Below are 20,218 nucleotides of genomic sequence, written 5' to 3' on the forward strand. Positions count from 1 at the left end.
AAAGCTTTCTGATTAATTCCATCTGAAAAATCTGTAGTTGTTAAGAATTTAGGAAAAACATAATAGATAGTTCTTGAATGTTAATTTATCTTGTATTCTGCAAAGACTGAGCCTGCCCCACCAACAATATAAATTTCAGGAGTGGAGCTGAGCACAACACAACTCCAAAATGCACAGCCCTCAGGATTTACCAATTGTTTTCAACACTAATGCAAGAGAGACATGGTCAAAAGGAGATGAAAACCGCTAATGGTAGAGGACCCAAGAGCTCAGTTTCATTATGGCCTCCTCTCCCGAGACCCCTTATTTCTGTGCATCTCAAAGACCTTGTTTGTAAACTTCAGGTAAGTCCTGATGCAAATAGAAGCAGAACATTTAACCTGCAAATCTAAAAATGGTGTCTTACCAGCTGGACCAAAAGTTTCTGAAGATTTCTCCAATATCCCTGTTGGGTCAGAGATGAGTGAATAGAAGTTAAGCAGCTTGTACATATTTTGCCAGCACTCTGCTGAGGGTTCACTCTGTTCAGACACTGTGATGGAGTCAGAGTCATCCATGTGGATAGTCATGTGATCAACCACCTCCTTGGAACCCTTCCTTGACACTTTGGAGGTTCTTCTCTCAGACCGCCCTAAAGAGTTCTTGTTTCGAGCCTCCTTCTTGTTGTTCTCGTTGCTGGCTCGTTTGTTCTTGGTGTTGCTGACTCTCCCTCCACCATTCAGGCTCCCTCGGGAGCTCCGGCTGAAGTCAGAGGAGCGGAAGTCCCGATGTTTGTGGGTTTTGAAGGTAGGCGTGGGGGATGCAGAGCCTGCCGTGTATCTATTAAGTTTGATATCTGTCTGAGTGGCTTTTATGTCATCTATCATAGTACTGAACTGGTGAATTAGACGAACCAAAGCCATGTCTACATGCTGGCTTATTGACTGACAAGAAATGGTAAAATTACAGTGAAAGGTGTTGAAATAACGTTTGTTGAGGTCATGAAATGAAAAAGCATTGGCTGAGTTCTGAGGTGTACATGTTGATTTCTCCATTACAACAGCACTGATACTGAAGGTTTCCAACATTAATGCTGGTTTGAATTCAAGTGGAGGAAGGTTGACATGTCCTTGCCTGAAAATTAAGGGAAAGAGTTAAAAATTCCAAGTAAGGTTGGTTTGTTTGCCTATCCATTCATTCATTCAATTGTGTATTTATTTTACTGTTCATTTTTAAATTTTGAGTTCCAGATCCTCTCCCTTGCTCCAGTCCTCATTCCCCTACCCATTTGAGAAGGCAAGCAATACAAAGGAGCTCAATTTTTATCAATTCACAACCAAATTCTCCACATGAGGCAATGCAAGCTGGGGAATAGGTGAATTACTAGTTCTAGGTGTGAGTTTGTCATTATTTTTGCTTGGTGAAGTGATATTCCTTATTAAACCTATCAAATATGGTGGGAGATATATTTCCTCCCCTTTGGGCAATTAAAATCAGTGCCTCCAGTCCATCACAGTTGTCACTTTTGGACCTACTCCACCTCTTTCAGTCACAGTATATTTCAAAATGAATTTATTATTTAAGAAAATAACTTACTTGAAATAGGTGGAAAATTGTTTTCTTCATCCCTCTGGAATGCAGAGGAAGATAATTTGGTGGGTCATAATCCATTCTGGGAAGCTAGATCATATGTTCTCATTTTCCTAAGTGTTTTCACACCTATGACTGCTTTTAAAGTCACAACATCCTTAAGATGGCAAGTAGCACTAGTGGATGCCAAGTGCTCTGTAAGCTTTAAAGTGTTAAACAAAATTCTTTTCTTCTTACTGGGGACCAACTTGACCCAACAGATAGAGGACTGGCTTTGGAGACTGAAAGCTATGGGTTCAGCTCCTGACTCTGACACACATAAGCTGTGTGACTGCGCACAGACTAGTCCCTCAGTTTCTCACTTCAATTCTTAGGACCTTAGGACTGAGAAGCTGTCCCTGCATCAGTGAAGGGAGCTTTCCACGTACGGAGTTCACTCCATCAATGAAATCAAGTGTCTTGACATACGTAACTATAAAAAGGTGAGATTATTACTACAATAAATAGGGAAATGGAAACATAGGAGGCTGAGTGACCTTCTTGAAGTCAGTGGCTAGTCCACTACTGGTAGAAAGGTTTCTTTGTTTTGTTTTATTTTCAGATAAAGTACTAGGCCTGGAGTCAACAGATGAATTCAGCTCTCCTCCTTGAGCCCTTTGCTCCCCTCATGATGGGGGTGACTTTTGGTAAACCCCTTCCCATCTCCATCTCTGATCTGTGCTCTCTGTCACTGAATGGTTCTTCTTGCAGGCCCTGCCCCACACCAGACTAGGGTGAGCCACAAAGGTGACAACATACACAGGCCTCGAACAGAGGGCTCCCTGGGCCTTCATTCTCCTGTTCCTCTCTGCCACTTTTGGCAACTACCTCACAGTCCTGAATCCCATTAGGAGCACATGGCCTCAGTGCCCCAGCCCACAGCTTGGGTGCACCTTTGCACTGTCTCCCATCCCAAGCATCTGAATCAACTTTTGGTTTGTTTTTCTATCCTGCATCATAATCAGTTGAATGGACAAGCATCTTGCTTGATTTTTTTCTCAAAGAAAATTTTAAGAAGCATTTTTATCATGTTGCTGATTTAAAATGAAATACAATGAATGAATTATTTCTTAGCTTATGCCAGCAACTATGGGCAGGCAGGGCTACCCAAGATCAGGCACCAACAGATTTTCCCTAACAATGTTTTCACATTCATTACGCCAAATAATAGTAAAATCTACACATGCACACATGCGTGTGCACTAGAAAGATGCACACCTGGACACATGCTACACTTCCTCCACAGCCACAAAGTTAGAGAGCTTCCTCCACAGCCACAAAGACCAGGGTTCAAGTTCTGTGTCTGTGTGACTGGGCACTAGTTATAGCACTTTTGAGAGCTTTGGTCATCTCTCAAGACCAGACGTGCACATGTGGAAGGAAATTTTCTACTCTGTGTTTTAGGCAGAAGTATGACAAAAGCAATTTTATTAATTAAAATTATTTTAATCTTAGCATTTTTTGGCTTAGAGGGAGAAAATTTCAAGCTGGAGGCTCTTGGATGCTTCTCCCAGAGTCACTCTGGACTGCCAGTGCTGAGCATTCCCGGACATGAGCCTATGCGGCCCAGTCCAGATGGAGTGGCAGTCTGCCTCCAAACAGAATGCTCCTGGCTTAACTTCTGGTTAAGCCTAGAGATGCATATTCCCAAAATTGTTCAAACCTTTACTCTTAAGGACTCTCCTTGCTAGTTGTTCAAAGGTTCACACAAGAGAAATCTGCAATAATTGAAGTAAGCAGAGATCTTCCTCTATTAGTTTGGTTATTAACCTAATTCAGTCAAAGCACGGGGAAAGAGAGGACTAGCCTCTTATGGTGGGCTTTGGGACCCTTTGCCTGGGGGTCAAAAGAGATAAGAGAATTTCTCCCAGATTCTTCAAAGAAAGTGGTCAGGCCTCTGATAAGGGGTGAAAGGATTCAGTTCAGGACAATGTCTGAATGGATACTTAAAGAATGAATGATAAATTTTCTCATTAAGACTAACCCACAGGCTTTAGACTAGCACACTGGGAAAAATATTTTCTTAACATTTTTCAAGGGGAAGTAGAGGTGGGAAGGGGAATGGTCTGCTTCAACACAGACAGAGCACTGAGTTATACACAGAGCGGGGGGTTTCCTCACCCAAGATTTCCTATTATCAATGAAATCACAAATTTACCCCCTCTCCTTCTCGCTCCTGGCCTCTTCCTTTACCACAACAAAGTAAAAACTACGTTTTCCAAGCTCCTCCACCAGTCTGATGCCAGTCTTTTATATCTAGAATAAATCAGATGTAATTTCTATCTTGCTATGCCACAGTCTAAGGGGAAGCGCACGGGACTGAAACCCTCATTTTGTTGCTTTGGAAAACTACTTGGCCTTCCTGGGACTCAGTTTCCTCATCTGCAGCAAGCCCCCTTCCAGTCCTAATATTCTATGTTTCTAGTATCCTACATGTTAGGCAGATGGTACCATAGGACACAAAACAGGGTTATTCCTCTTAATGAAAATATGCAAATCTACATAAAAAGGCAAATCCCAATCAAAAAGTTGATTCAGACTCTGCAGATCAAATACTTTCCTGGGATCAAAGTATTTTTACTTGACTATCATTGAGATAAACGATCATTCCATTTTAAGCCACCATGACAGAAAAGTAGACATGGCAGAGGCTGTGGGTGGGAGATAAGCCCCCTAAGCAAAATATCTGGGGTGGATTATTGGGGTGGGGGCAAGGGAAAGTCCAGCCCTTGTAACATGAGTGCAGATTCTCATAGACAATAACAAAAACCATCTAACTATGGTGGCCACTGAGGTTAGCTCTTAGGTTTCTGCACTGGCATTGTTCTACTTAGGCCTATTCTGATTTTGGTAGGCCACTGCTGGGATATCTCGGTAGCGCCATAGTGCCCACAGTGCGGGGCCTGAAGTCAGGAAGACTTGTTTTCACCAATTCAAATCTAGCCTCAGACATTTACTAGTTGTTTGACCTTGGGCAAGTCACTTAACTCTGTCTGCTTTAGCTCCTCAACTGTAAAATGAGCTGGAGAAAGAAATGACCAATTACTCCAGTATCCTTGCTAAGAAAACTCCAAATGGAGTCACTGAGAGTTGGAAATGACTGCAAAACAACTGCACACCAACAAAGGCCACTGCCAGAATGCTTTAAAAGCAGACCCTTCCATGACTAACCAGGACAATAAAACACGTACATGTACCCCAGCATTAGCAATAATATGTATTATGGGTACATTAAGTATCAAACCTTACTGTGTCAGAAAAACATGCCTCTTCTTAATACCTTATAAGAATAAAATGTAGTTGTTTCATTATGTGATCAAATGTGGACCTCAGTTAGACCTGCTGAACGGAGGAGGGTAGATTTTTCTATCAAGATAAGTAATGTATCCTAATGAAAATCTAAAAATAGGAAACTAATTTCTACCTTATTGGCTTGGAGAAAAAATATTAAAAAAACAAAAACACACCGTCTGGCTCGTTTGCCTCTTCTTTCCTTGGCTGTATCTGAATCCACAATATCTGCTCGGAGGCAATCTAACGTCCCCGAGAAGGAAAGATGTTCTCCAAAGTACATTCGGTAGCAGAGTGGCATCGCATCCTGGGACTGAATCCCTATATGGCTCAGAAGTGGTCTGAAGACAACCTACAACATACAAAATACTGTTGTTAACTTTGTGCCTGACTCTGTCCTCGCTAACAAATTCATCAACATTCTCACTTTTGGGGATTCCACTCAGCATGTTTGTCAGACGGTTAAATACAGCTGTTACAAAACAAAACCCCATATTGAAACCCTGTGGCTTCCATTCTCTTTCCTAAGGCTTCTTGCAGGTTCACTTCCTACCCATACATAAATACCAATAAAGTGTTCTTCACCTGTGTTTCCAGGGCAGCGCACGCCTTCTCCTCTTCTCTCCATTTCCACCTTTGCTCTGCCCCAGCCCAGTGTTTGGGATGCCCCTACTTGGATGAGGCCTCGACCTTCTGTTCTAAGCTATTTATCTTGCTTACGGTTCTTTCCCTTCAGGGATCTTATTTCAATGCAGTTTTCACTTACGTCTGCATTTCTCCAGTTACTTGTCCTTGTGGTCAAGATACCTATTTTTGGGGGGAGGAGCCAAGATGGCGGAATAGAAAGACACATGTACGCTTAGCTCTTACCCCACATCCTATAAAATACCTGTAAAGAAGAACTCTCAACAAATTCTAGAGCAGCAGAAGCCACAGAACAACAGAGTGGAAGAGATTTCTATCCCAGAGAGACCTGAAAGACGTATTGGAAAGGTCTGTCACTCACTGGACACAGAGCAGAGCCCAGTCCTGCCTTGGCCATGTGGCATCGAAAGGAGCAGATCCGAGCAGGCTTCAGGGACAGAATCTCCAGCGGCAGCGCGGATCTCTCAATCCACAGGTGCCAAAGGTTAGTGAGAGGGTCTTTTCTGCTGGCCAAGAAGGGAGCAGGGTATCCCCATAACTCAGGTCTCCTCAAGAGGCAGCAGTAGAGGCAGCAGTGGATGGGGCTCCCAAAGCAGGCAGTAGCCCGCATCCACTGTGGAAGGTCTCATGGTAAACCCCCTGAAGGAACTAAGCCCTGTGTGGTGGCCCTGTCCCCTCCTGAGCAGCTGATCTTAATCTCACACTGAATAGCAGCCCTGCCCCCGCCTAAAGCCCCTGAGGCTTTGGAGCAGCTCATCTAAATCTCAGCCCCCAGTGCTGGCCAGGTGGAACTGGAGGTGAGATGGGTGTGGAGAGGAAACTCAGAAGTCAAGTCACTGGCTGGGAAAATGCCCAAAAAAAGGAAAAAGTAAGACCATAGAAGGTTACTTTCTTGGGGAACAGGTGTCTCCCCCACTCCTTTTGGATGAGGAAGAACAAGGCTTACTGTCAGAGGAAGTCAAGGCCCCTGCCTTCAGGGCCTCCAAAGGGAACTCAAACTGGGCTCAGGCAATAGAAGACCTTACAAAACAAGTTAGCAGCTTACTAAAGGAGAACCAAAAAAGTGCTGAGGAAAATAACAGCCTTAAAAAGAGGCTAACTCAATTGGAAAAAGAGGTCCAAAAAGCCAATGAGGAGAAGGAGGTTTTAAAAAGTAGAATTAGCCAAATGGAGGAGAAGGTTCAAAAGCTCACTGAACAAAATAATTTGCTGAAAGAGAGAACTGAGTGCAGGGAAATGAATGACTTTGAGTTAAACCAAGCAGTTAGTAAACAAAACCAAAAATTTGAAAAAATAGAAGACAATGTGAAACATCTCATTGGAAAAACAACTGACCTGGAAAATAAATCCAGGAGAAATAATTTAAAAATTATGGGACTACATGAAAGCCATGATCAAAAAAAGAGCCTAGACATTATCTTCCATGAAATTATCAAGGAAAACTGCCCTGATGTTCTAGAATTAGAGGGCAAAATAAATACTGAAAGAATTCACTGATCACCTCCTGAAAGAAACCTGAACAGGGAAACTCCTAGGAGTATTGTGGCCAAATTTCAGAGTTCCCAGATCAAGGAGAAAATACTGCAAGCAGCTAGAAAGAAACAATTCAAGTATTGTGGAAATACAATCAGGATAACACAAGATCTAGCAGCTTCTACGTTAAGGGATCGAAGGGCATGGAATAGGATATTCCAGAAGTCAAAGGAACTAGGACTAAAACCAAGAATCACCTACCCAGCAAAACCAAGTATAATACTTCAGGGGAAAAAATGGTCTTTCAATTAAATAGAGGATTTTCAAGCATTCTTGATGAAAAGACCAGAGCTGAAATGAAAATCTGACCTTCAAACACAAGAATCAAGAGAAGCATGAAAAGGTGAACAGGAAAGAGAAATCACAAGGGTCTTACTAAAGTTGAACTGTTTACATTCCTACATGGAAAGACAATATTTGTAACTCTTGAAACTTTTTTCAATATCTGGGTAGTTGGTGAGATTACACACACACACACAGAGACAGAGACAGAGACAGAGAGCACAGGGTGAATTGAATAGGATGGGATCATATCTTAAAATAATGAAATTAAGCAGTGAGAGAGAAATATGTTGAGAGGAGAAAGGGAGAAATGGAATGGGGCAAATTATCTCTCATAAAAGAGGCAAGCAAAAGACTTTTTAGTGGAGGGAAAAAGAAGGGAGGTGAGAGAAAAAACATGAAGCTTAACTCTCATCATATTCGACTAAAGGAAGGAATAAAATGCACACTCATTTTGGTATGAAAACCTATCTTACAATACAGGATAGTGGGGGGAAAGGGGAGAAGCAGGGTGGAGGGGATAATGGAAGGGAGGGCAGTGGGAGGAGGGAGCACTCTTGGGGAGGGATAGGATCAAAAGAGAGAATAGAAGAAATGGAGGGCAGGATGGGATGGAGGGAAATATAGTTAGTCTCACACAACACGACTATTATGGAAGTCATTTGCAAAACTACACAGATATGGCCTATATTGAATTCCAAAGGGAATGGGCGGGGAGGGAGGGACAGAACAACTGTTGAGTATTGTTCTTGCAACTAGGAAATAAGAAACACAGGTAATGGGGTACATAAATTTATCTTGCCCTACAGGACAAAAGAGAAGATGGGGATAAGGGAAGGGAGGAATGTTAGAAGGGAGGACAGATTGATGATAGGGGTAATTAGAATGCTTGGTGTTTTGGGGTGGGGGGAGGGGAGAAATGGGGAGAAAATTTGGAACCCAAAATTCTGTGGAAATGAATGTTAAAAATTAAATAAATAAATTTAAATACAAAAAAAAAAATTATGGGACTACCTGAAAGCCATGATCAAAAAAAAGAGCCTAGACATTATCTTCCATGAAATTATCAAGGAAAACTGTCCTGATATTCTAGAACCAGAGGGCAAAAGAAATATTGAAAGAATTCACCAATCACCTCCTGAAAGAGATTCAAACAGGGAAACTCCTAGGAGTATTGTAGCCAAATTTCAGAGTTCCCAGATCAAGGAGAAAATACTGCAAGCAGCTAGAAAGAAACAATTTGAGTACTGTGGAAACACAATCAGGATAACACAGGATCTGGCAGCTTCAACATTAAGGGATTGAAGGGCTTGGAATGGGATATTGCAGAAGTCAAAGGAACTGGGATTGAAACCAAGAATCACCTACCCAGCAAATCTGAGTATAATACTTCAAGGAAAGAAATGGTCATTCAATGATATAGACGACTTTCAATAATTCATGTTGAGGAAAAGACCAGATCTGTATAGAAAAATTTGACTTCCCAAGACAAGAATCAAGAGAAGCATGAAAAAGTAAACTGGAAAGCAAAATCATAAAAGATTCTCTAAAGCTGAACTGTTTACATTACTACATGGAAAGAAAATATTTTTAACTCCTGAAATCTTTCTCAGTATTTGGGGAGATTGTACACACACACACACACACACACACACACACACACACACACACACACACACACACACACACACACACACACACACACACACACACACACACACACACACACACACACACACACACACACACTACAGGGTGTATTATATCAGAAGAGATGATATCCACACACACACACAAAATAAAATAAAATAAAAATTAAGGGGTGAAGGAGGAAAATTCCAGGAAGAGAAAGGAAGAAATGGAACGGGGCAGGCTATAACTCATAAAAGATACTTATTTTTGGCCTTGGAGGCTTTCCTTGTACTTTCTGTGGTTATTCATTTCTCCTGAGTTTGCTTCTTGGTTTGATAAGGTCATAACTGTAGAGATGGATAAAGGGATCTGAGAGGCAATCAGGCTCAATCTCCTTATTTTAGAGACAAGGAAACTGGGATTCAAGGAGGTCATGGGACTTGATTGAGGTCACACAAGTAGTAACAGAGAGGGGATCTGAATCCAGGGGCTTGGGCTTCCACAGTTAATGCTTCTATCTTAGCCCACAGTATCCACCAGTCCTCTTGTGTGGGCCCATCAGACTCTGCTGCCCATTCTCTGTCTCAGTTGCTGATTTCTATGCCAGTTTCCTGAAGTGTGGATCCTGGCATTGGTCTGTCCCTGTCTCCTTTGCATACCGCCCCGTCAGGAGTGGGCTCTTTCCCCTGCTGTGACCCTGACAGGCCCCAGATCATGTTGGCTTCAGGCCTCTCAGTGTGTGCCCAGGAACTGCAGGTAGCTCTGCTATAGCAGGCTGGGGGTGATGTCTTGCTAGCTTCAAGCTCTAATACCAGCAGTGGCCTCGTGCTTCAGGCAAACTTACTAGAGGTGATGCTGGATTCTCTGTGGGGCCCTCCCCAGTACCTTCAGACTTCTGGCTATCCTTCTGTTACATCCTGTGGGAGTGAGGGGTGGGGGTGGAGGGGCGCAGGGCGGGGAGGAGCAGAGCTGACTTGAGGTTTTCTTCTGTTCTCTTTATGCCCACAATGGTGGCTGCAGATAGAGGCTGCAATAGAGGCTGTGCTCATTGGTGGTTTGCATGGGTAGGGTGGCAGAGGTGCTATTTATTCTGTCCCTTAAAGTGCCTTGCCACTTCAACTCTAGCTAAGATGGGGATATCATATACTTTGGTACTAGAAAGGCAGGTTGTGAAGTGCTTTAAAGGTAAACAGACACACTTGTATGTAATCCTAGAGATAGCAAGGAGATCTGAATTTGTGAATGGGGAGTCAGGTCAGACCTGAGCTTTAGGAAAATTACTTTGGTGGCTATGCTGGAGATGGCCATTAACAGTTGTCCAAAAGAGAAGAAATGAGCACCTAACTTCATCCATACAGTGGCCATGTGAGTAGAGGAAAGGAGGTGAGGAGTGCAAGAAATGTTATGGAGCTAGAGAAGACAAGATTTGGCAACTGACTAAATATGCTAGGTAAGGAAGAGTGAGCAGTCAGCAAAGACAACAAGGTGGAAAGATGGTGCTGCTCTCAACAGAAATTGAGAATTTTAGAAAAGGAATACTTTTGGGGGAAAATGTAACGAATCCTGCTTTAAACAAGTTGCATGTGAAATGCCCATGGGACATCTAGCTTGAAAGAGCCAATAAGCAGCTGGAAACATGGAAATGGAACTCAGGAGAAACATTAAAAATGGAGACAAAGATGTGAGACTCATCTGCAGAAATTATTATTAAACCCAAGGCAAGTGATGAGGTCCTCAAGTGAGAGAATGTCCAGAGAGACTTCTGCTTTAGGATTTTCAGTATCTGTAATCCATATATAGGCAGCATTCAGCCTAAAATATGTCAGTACAGTTAGAAATAGGCAGCTGATCCAACAGCATCATGGTATAGTTGGTTTTTAATGCACAATAATAAAACATTTTAAAAGCTTTTTTAGAACTTTTATTTATTTGGCTTTACCTGGACAACTTTTGTCCCCATATCCCAAGGTGGTGGACACCTGAAGATAGCAGCTGTCTAGAAGTTGGCTAACAATGACTAGAGCTCAGGAAAAGCCTTCATCAGGTACAGCCACAACAAGTACCACTCACCTGGGCATCTGCGAGCTGGACAGCAGGAAATCCCTGGTTAGCTTCTTCTACCCCTGCAACATCATCTTGACTTGTGCTGTGCTGAGAATGGGTTCCATCCAAGGTATTCTGGTCACTTGACAAAACTGTATTGAAATCTGAAGCGGAGGGTATTGTAGGAAGGTTGGGGGCAACACCTACAAATAATAACAATGGGTGTCTCTGTGTGTCTATAGATATAGACATCCATATCTATGTAGATATATAGACATATATTTATAGTTACACACACATGTGTGATAATCATCCAATCAATAAGCACCTATTACATGTCCATGATATGCCAGGTACTGGGTATTACAAAGCAAAAATGCTAGATGCTTACATTGTGTGAGGGAGGATCCAACATGGTCAGAGGTAAGCACATAGAGGATAAAGACAGTATAAATACAACATGATTATGCATGTTTTCTGGGATGGGGGAAGGTCCTACGATTTGGGGAAATTAGAAGAAGCCTCTTGAAGGAAGCAGAGGTAAGGAGGAAATTCATTCTGGATCTGGGTGACAGTCTATCAAAGGCAGAGACAGTAGAGATGAAGCGACACACCCCCATTTGTGGTTCTGTACAATGGACATGGGATCTGGAATAGGGAAATCAAGGCTTACGTTCCCCTTGATCTAGTTCTTCCCTGTACAATGTCAGGCAAATCATGTAATTTTTTTGAGTCTACTAAATAATGTTTAGATAACAATATTTATGATGCTGTTACATCACACAAAGGGGAGAGTCTGGTTAAAGAACCTAACGTTATATTTTGCTCCTGGCACAAACCATTATTCACAGATGGGCACCCTCAAAGCTGTTAATAACTGATTTTTTCCCCCAATGACCAGAGAGTGAGTTTTAAGTAAAAAAAATCCTCACTATCTATGGAAGGAAATGTCCTTTCCTTCTTAATTACAGGCTCCATAAGGACTGATAAGTCCACAAGGACTCATTACATATTTCTTGAATGAATGAATGCTGCTTCTGAATATTATGCCTCAGAGAAATCTCAATATAAAAAAAAGATTCACACTCTATGTATAAAATACCGTAATTTTGTCTTGCATTTTTCCTTTTTCTCTTTTCTGTTTTGAAACTAATCTTCAAACACATACTACAATCTTGTCTTAAACAACTTCATTTACGTAGGGCTATATATTTGGGCAAATTTCCCTTCCCAAAGCTACACAGTTTGATATAAATCCTTTTATTTAATGCAGTAATACATATTTCACAAACTGCTGACATCAATTTCTACAAAATTTAATGTGCTGCAAAGCCCACAAATTCTTAACTAGTTTGTGAACAGGCAAACATTTCACAGAATTTCATATCTGTCATATTTCAAAAGCAGAACTCCATGAAAATAAGAAAAGTAAAAAAATTCCAAGTACATGAGGAAAAGCTCAATTCCACAATACCTGTTGGAAGACTGCTGTGTCCTGACTTTGGGGCAGGAGATTCCTGTGCCACACTTCCTCGATTGCCCACTGCATTTGACATCCAGTTATAGAAGCTGACGGAGGAAGGCTCGGAGAGCAAAGGATGTTCAGACAACATGTCTGTGGCTACCGTGTTTCCTGTGAAAACAATTTTCTGCAGTACAGTATTTTTAATCGTGTTATCTGCCAAGTGCCAGACAGTGCTTATTAGGAAACTATTCCTCAGTGGTTGAGAAGTATTTTGCAGTCTTTCTTATAAAACCACACTGCCTAATACTGATGTTATGACACAAACGTTTATTTTTATCATAATGGGAAGAGGTACGAAATGAAATTTTAGTTGATTCAGAAAGAAATCCATCTTATGACAAGGATCATTAATGCCAATGATGCCAAGGAGAGATGGCACTGAGCACAGAGGGTAAGAAGATCAGTGGGACAGGGTGATATGAACCACCAATTACTGAACCCCCATGGACTATATAGTACTAAGGGAGAAGCAAAAAATAGACAAGATAGTACCTTCTCTACAAAAACTTAGAACTTAGTTGTAGTAAGTTACTTATGCAACTGAAGCCTCCACTAAAAAGAGAATTTATTCTTTGCAACATGACTAAAGTGAAAATATGTTTAATGTGAATGTATATATGGAGCCTATATCAGATTACATGCCATCTTGGGGAGGTGGGAGGGGGAGAAAATCTGGAACTCAAAAGCTTGTGGAACTGAATGTTGTAAACTAAAAATAAATAAAATGCTTAAAAAATAAATAAATATTGATTGACTTAGGGAAAAAAATATTATTTACCCTATAAACACTAGTTTCACTTAAGAAAAAAACCCCAAATTCACACTTTTCTTTAAGAGCAATCTTCTCATTATCAAACCAAGAATATAAACTCCTTGGGTATAGAGACTCTCCTTCTTTCTCTCTGTATCTCAAGTGCCTAGCAGACTACCTTGAATACAGTGGTTGTCAATCAACGCTTGCTTAATTAACCTGAAGGAATACCTGTTCTTGTCAGAGAACTACTTTTAACCGTTGCAGCACTTCTCTGAGGAGTCCCTTCCAGGAGATTATGCAAGCTTGGAAAACTCCCAGTCAAATAGCTGAGCAGACTCTCCTTTCTTGGACTTTCTTTGACAGGCATCCCGGAACGACCCACATGCACTGGTGAATCAGTGGCTGTGTCTCCGCTGGTGTAGCTCAGAGAATGGTATGGATGTATACCCTGAAGAAGAAACACACAGAAAGAATTATGGAATTTGAGAGTTATAAGGGACCTTGGCAGCCATCTTCATCTGGCCCATAACTTCAATAAACGCATAAAAAGTAGGCTTGAATTAGATCCACCAACAACAGAAAAGAGAAATAATTAAAACAGCCACCAAAGAACAATCGATGGTTGCTTCTAATGTTTCAGTTCAGTCTTCCCTAGGCAGCACAAATGGGATTCTCAGTCACCATTTCCATTTCTGGATTTTCTCCCTCACCCATCTTCCCTGGCCTGGACGCCTTTTTCCCCTCCTCTCTCTCAGTAGCACAGACTAGCTACTGCTGCTGGGTTGTTGAGGAGCCGGCTTAACGCTGGTCACTCTGGCTGGTGACCTTAGTGGCTGACAGTCATGACACCCTCTCAGCTAATTTTTGCACATTAACAGCTCCCAATGTGAGAGCATTTTAAGGTATCCTAACTACCCTTCCACTTATTCTCACACTCAATCCTCACAAGAATCCTATTATTAGAACCAAGAGAGGCTTCATGCTGAACAGAGAGGCTGGCCCTTAAGAAATGCCTGATCATTCAAATTCATTTATCAGTAATGTGCCCAGGGGCACCCAAGGTCTGCACCAGAACTCAAACTCAGATCCTAGCCCTTTTCCATTGATAAGAGCACTACTAAGAATGATTAGAGATGACAAGAGCCATCAGCTGGTCACTTGCATGGTTTACACTGACTTCTTCGAGGGCACACACCAGATGTCCAGAGAAGCGAAGTCATTTGCCAAGGGGCACACATGCTGTCGACACTACAGGCTGCTGAGTCTCGTCATTTTGTCACTGCACTGTGGTAACTTGCATGTCTTAATGTAAGGAAGCAAAACAAGGAAAGCCAGCCCTATCAACCTCGTCCCTACTAAAACACTTGAAGAAAGAAGCCATTTTAAACATACTGAAGTGAAGATTTTAAACACACTGTGCAGTATCATTGACAATGAACGTTGTGGAGAGTGCCTTCTGCACCATCACCAAGAACACTGTCACCTAGAGGAAAATGAGGCCAAGAGCCCCAGGAATAGATGCACCCCCCGGCCCACTGGTCCTGCCTGCACACTGGCCATCACTCATCATTTATGAAAAAAAGATGCTTGTAGAGACAAGACCTGGCAACTGCCTCTGGAGGTACTATGGTCCCTGCCTCCTCCACAGCCCCAGTAACTAAGGGCCAGAACAGCCTTCTGGAGGCCCAAGTCCTTGGGCACTATCAAATGCTTCAATATCAGAAACTGACGAGACTTTATGAATTGAACTGGCCCCAGAGAACAAGTCAAGGGATCCTGCATCCCTAAGGACCACTGGCATTTTCCATTAGACCTGCAGCTGAAACTTTCTCTGTATGCTGCCTCTCCCATGGGAACACCCTGGCAGAAGGGAGTCTCCTCCTTTTCTATTTCTATCTATGGTACTTATCACAAAGGGGGTGTTTAATAACTACTTTTTCATTCATTATACTGTTTGTTCCTTTATAAAACCAAAAGTGCTGAACAAAGTCAACCCAAACAGAAAATAAAGAAAGAACATATTCACACTACTCAGTGGAAAGACAGATTCCAGATTTTTGCTGTTATAAAGGGCTGCAACAGATGTTCCAAGAGGCTTCCCCTAGTGATGTCAAAGGGCACTGACCAAGTTACTTTAGGTAGCCCATGGGGAGTCAAGTGAAGTTCTATACAGAAGGAGTAGATTCCTACTCATACAGGTAACCCAGGCTTACAATGCTTCCCGACTCCCAGAGTCTTCTGAAGATACTTAATGAAAGGTAGAGATTTTACTTCCCAATTGATGGTCAAAGTAATAAATAAACAATCCTCAACAGAAAAACTGTAAACTATCAACAACCACATGCAAGAACATGCCAAAAGAAATGGAAATCAAAACTTTGAGCTTTTAATTCACACTCAGCAAAAGATGACAAAGGAAGGGAATGGTCACTGTTGCAGGGGCAAAGATGAGCGTACTAAGGCTGTTAGTGGAGCTATGAATTAGTGCAATTATTCTGAAAAGGACAAGAGTGGCTAAAATGCTCATACCCTTTGACCCCGAGATGCCACTCTTAAACATATATTTGAGTGAAGTCAAAAACAAAAAGGTTCTTCGTATACCGAAATATTTATACCAATGCTTTTCTTAGCAACAAAGAGCTAGAAACCAAGCAGATGCCAACCAGCTGGGGAATGACCAAATAAACTGTGGTACATGGACACAACTTCGATAGAAGAAATAATGAACATGAACGTGGAGGATCATGGGAAGAGTTACATGAACTGATGAAAAGTGAAGCAGCAGAGTCATTACAACAATGTAGATGGAAGTAACCACCACCAAAAAATTATTTAAATGGATGTTACTATTATTATTTTATCAAGTTTTATAAACTATTCTTTTGGTAGTTTGATTGATATAGCCTCAGAAGTGCAAATTAAATTTTGTATTACCATTTGGTACTTGCTGCCCAGCCTTGAGCACTGAGCACCATTATTTGATAATGCTTACATGTATTCAGAAGAATATGCTTATAATTTCAACTGACATTAAATTCAAAATTCAAAATTATCTGGCCTAACAAAATGTATTAGGAAATGCCAAATTGTTTTTAAAAATCATGATCTCTTTATTTCAATGCACATGGTGAAGAAAAATAAGACCAAAAAAGTCTCTCAAAACCCCCAAGCTGCTGTACCATACCTTTATTTTTAAAGCAGAGTCACTGTGGGTGTGCGTCTTTGACAATTTCCTCATAATCTCAGCTCCACTTACAGGCCCTGAAGAAACGCCACCTTGGGGAGGCCGGCTGGCTGTTCCCTCCAGAAGCATTGTGTGTTCACTGACAGTAGCTGGAACAATGAAAAATCAATGAATTAATTATAAATTGATCTGCCTTTGACCACAAATCCAGGTACAGACAGGGACAACTGTATGCAGATTTCCATGTTCCTATGGCAAATGATCCGTGTTAAATGCTAACTTTCCTTTTCAAAATCACTTCATTCTCCACTAATGTAACTATATCAATATCAGGAAAGGAATATCTTTTATTCAAGTTTTTGAATCCATATACAAATCATGAACCTAAGAAACATGTACTGATGTTGAAGAAGCATCATATTTTCACATGCATCAGGCTATGTTTTTGAGGGTAGTTAAATAATAATTTTTAAAGCTTCCTCAACAGGGAAATGATGAAGTGGTGCACTACACAATCAGCATTAAATTAAGTCATTCATCTTCACTCTCATTCATATTTATTAGAAGAGTCATTTAGCTTCTCTTTTCTAATTTATTTCTAATTAGTTAATATAGCAGAATCATAAGTAAAAATTAATCTAAATGGCTGTACCAATAGCATGTGGGTCGCTGCCACCAACTCTTAACTCAGCACCATCTGTGATTGTATCATTACTCTCCCTCTGCTGTAATATTAAATTTTAAGGAAAATATAGATCCATCACTAAGAAAGGTTGGGGACCTCTGGACTACACGTTAAATTTTGTTCTCCATCCATATTTTAATTTAGTTTCAAAAGCAACCAATATTAGTTTCCTCAATATTGTGAGAAAATATCCCATAAAGAGTAATTATTCTTCATAAGGCAAAAACTCAGATTACAAAATTACCTGCATCGAATTCAAATTCGGCACCATCGGCACTGGTATCACTCTGAAGACCACCAGCACTGTCCAGTCCTAGTCCATCCTCATGGTCATGGCTCACCACAGCCTGGGGTTTCAAGGCCTGAGCTGGCCTGTGTAAGCTGACACCTTTAAAAGCCGGCGTGACTACAATGAATTTCATCCATTGCCTCGCAAGTGCAACGAGACCTTTTTTTAAAGTTACTAAGGCAGGCAGTCCATCACTCTGAAACAATAAGATAGTTTAAAACAGCCTTCCAAAAGCAAAGTGGAAATGATGGACCAGCTTGGGGTAAATGAATGTGTAAAAGGATAAATGAAGTTTGGGTGGAAGCAGCCCTTCTATTCCTGACTTAGTACTATTCAAAATGACCTGGGAAATTCAAGTAATGAATGAGAGAGCAAGGGGAAGCATCCCATCATACAAAGGTCAAGTAACCACCATTGTCATAACTTCAGAGCCCTTGGAAGTATTCCAGTTTTGTTTTAAACATGTGAGGGAAATGTGACACTTCCAGAAAAATGATGGATGTTCTGTGGTCAAGTAGAATGCAAATAAACGACCAAATTTTCTGGAGGATTACAAGTATTTGCAGCAAAATTTAATACTGAGGTTTGGGAAGTCAATAGAACAGATTTCCAATTTAAAATAAAAAAAAAAATCCTTTGCTCTATGTATTGTTAGAATTGATTTTCTTCAAAAATGCCCTTGTAGAAATAATGACCAATTTCACTTGTGTTTATCTATTTAACTACTCCTTCAGTCAAACAAGAGGCCTGTGCTTAAAAAACTGGCCAGTCTGGCCATCTGTGTCCAAGACCTCACTGGGCCATATCAATGTGGAATTATTTCAATCACAACAGTTTACTCTGGATGATGTCACTGCACTGCAGACTCCAGCCCCACCTCACCGGAACCAACCCACTGAGAACTTCTAACAACTTCACCAATACAAGTAAAGAACCATGGAAAGTGGACCAACCTCGAGGCCACTGATACTGTCGTCTGTTGTGATGCCGTGGTGGTCAGGGGGGAGCAGGCTGAGTAAGGCTTGTGTTAGAAGGCAGATGTGCCTGGCTTTGGCTGCAACCTCACTTCCTAATCATCTGGTACAAGACCATCATGGGGGAGCCCTGGCCTTGCCTCAGAGGCTTGGAGAGCAGAGCAAAGTGTCAGCCTGGAAGCTGCTTCCCTCAGGGGCTCCTGGCGTGGTGTTGGCTGCTGAATAAGCTAGGGATAGGACGCTTTGTGTTCGCATGTCAAACCTCCAACAGGAGGCTGTCCTGAGGGAGGCCCAGCCCTTTGGAGAGAGTCTAAAGGAACAGCTGGCAAACACAAAACTTACCTCACAGCGATACCCTAAATCTACTGAGCCTTTTCCAGCCCTTTTTATTCTACTTCTATTCACATATGCTTTTCTGTCATCCCTGCTTTCTTTTTCTACTCCAGCCCCCCGGGACTGGACAGAATGTGGAAATGCAGTATCTTTTAAACTAATAAAGTAGTATCCATTAAAGAACATTCTGTACGCACAATTTTGAAATTTAAAATGTGGACGCCAAATCTAAGTTGAATGTTGGTCTTTGGGACTTAATTTATTTTCCTGAGGTTCAAAGGCCCTCAAGAGGATGAAGGTTTCCCCAGCTGGAAGCTAGTTCTTGTTCTAGTAACTCACCATTGTAGCGTCATCAATGATGGAGTAGTTTGCCTGGTGGAGGTAGTGGTGCAGGATATTGCAAAGCAAACATGAAGGGTTTTCTTGGAGAAAACGAGCAAGTTTAGTAAGTCTGTTGTATTTGCTTCGTAGAGGAAAGTGCATACTTTTATTCTGAAACAAATGGTAAATATTAGAAAATGCATGTGGATACAATTAGAGATCCTTCTATACTTAGGAATTTATTGGTAATGAAATATGATGTGGGCTAATGTATTACTGGTAAAATGTAAGTGAAATAAAATGGGCTTTACATTTTTCACTGTTAAAAAAAATCAGCATGTATATACCTCCAAGGCTTCTGTCATTATACACCCCATCACAGCACAAATTCTTAAGGTTCCTTCAGTTTCTAATTTGTTTAAAGATGACTTGAGTTGATCAATGGGAACAAGCCAAGCACCTACAGCAGGAGTAGCCGTGCTCAAAAGGTTCAGCTGCCTAGTCACAAGAAACAAGACTCATCAGACTGGATTTACATTTCAATGACTTATCCTCGTAGGAGAACAGAAGTGATGTGATTGAGCTGAACGACCTACCACACCGCTTACAAAGTGTCTTAATGGACATTTCCTTTATAAGGCAAATGTAAAAATATGACCATGCTGGGGACATAAAGATAAAAACCAAGAGCATAATATAAGGAAATTTGAGAAATGAAAGGGGGGCTCATTCTCTTCCCACAGGAAGAAGGCTTCAAGGTAGAGTGAATAAGGTGCTGGGCATGTAGGAAGGAAGACCTGGGTTCAAGTCTCACTTCAAATACCCACTAGCTATGTAACCTCTCTGGGCCTCATTTTCCTTGTGTATAAAATGAGAAGGCTGAACTTGAAGGTTTCTAAGATCCCTTGCAGGATGTGGCAGCCAGATTGAGCTTTGAAGAAGAGGAGGATTCAGGGTAAAATAGAGAGGAGGGGCCACACTTCAGATACGTAGGAAAGTTGCAAAATGATAAAGAACCAAAGAAGAGATCTAAGAAGACTCTCCCATTCCCCTTTGCTAAGGGCAGAGGTCCAGTCTATCTGGTGTCTCCCTCTACACATACACTGTCTGAGGACAGCA

At 41.4% G+C, this 20,218-nt stretch overlaps 1 protein-coding gene across 11 annotated transcripts in view; it reads right to left on the reverse strand.

The window, feature by feature from the left end:
* The window catches only part of BLTP1 (bridge-like lipid transfer protein family member 1), a 206,545-nt gene that overhangs the window by 72,790 nt on the left and 113,537 nt on the right, over nt 1-20,218 (reverse strand). For all 11 annotated transcript variants that reach the window (XM_072625207.1, XM_072625201.1, XM_072625203.1 and 8 more), the window contains 9 exons: nt 19,447-19,597; nt 19,118-19,270; nt 17,427-17,667; nt 16,498-16,646; nt 13,542-13,761; nt 12,509-12,667; nt 11,062-11,237; nt 5,076-5,251; nt 407-1,113 (listed from right to left, as the gene is read on the reverse strand). In XM_072625207.1, the coding sequence (XP_072481308.1) occupies nt 407-1,113; nt 5,076-5,251; nt 11,062-11,237; nt 12,509-12,667; nt 13,542-13,761; nt 16,498-16,646; nt 17,427-17,667; nt 19,118-19,270; nt 19,447-19,597 (2,132 nt within the window). The remainder of the gene's footprint in view (nt 1-406; nt 1,114-5,075; nt 5,252-11,061; nt 11,238-12,508; nt 12,668-13,541; nt 13,762-16,497; nt 16,647-17,426; nt 17,668-19,117; nt 19,271-19,446; nt 19,598-20,218) is intronic.

This window comes from Notamacropus eugenii, chromosome 7 (genome assembly GCF_028372415.1).
Source record: "Notamacropus eugenii isolate mMacEug1 chromosome 7, mMacEug1.pri_v2, whole genome shotgun sequence".
Lineage (NCBI taxonomy): Eukaryota > Metazoa > Chordata > Mammalia > Diprotodontia > Macropodidae > Notamacropus > Notamacropus eugenii.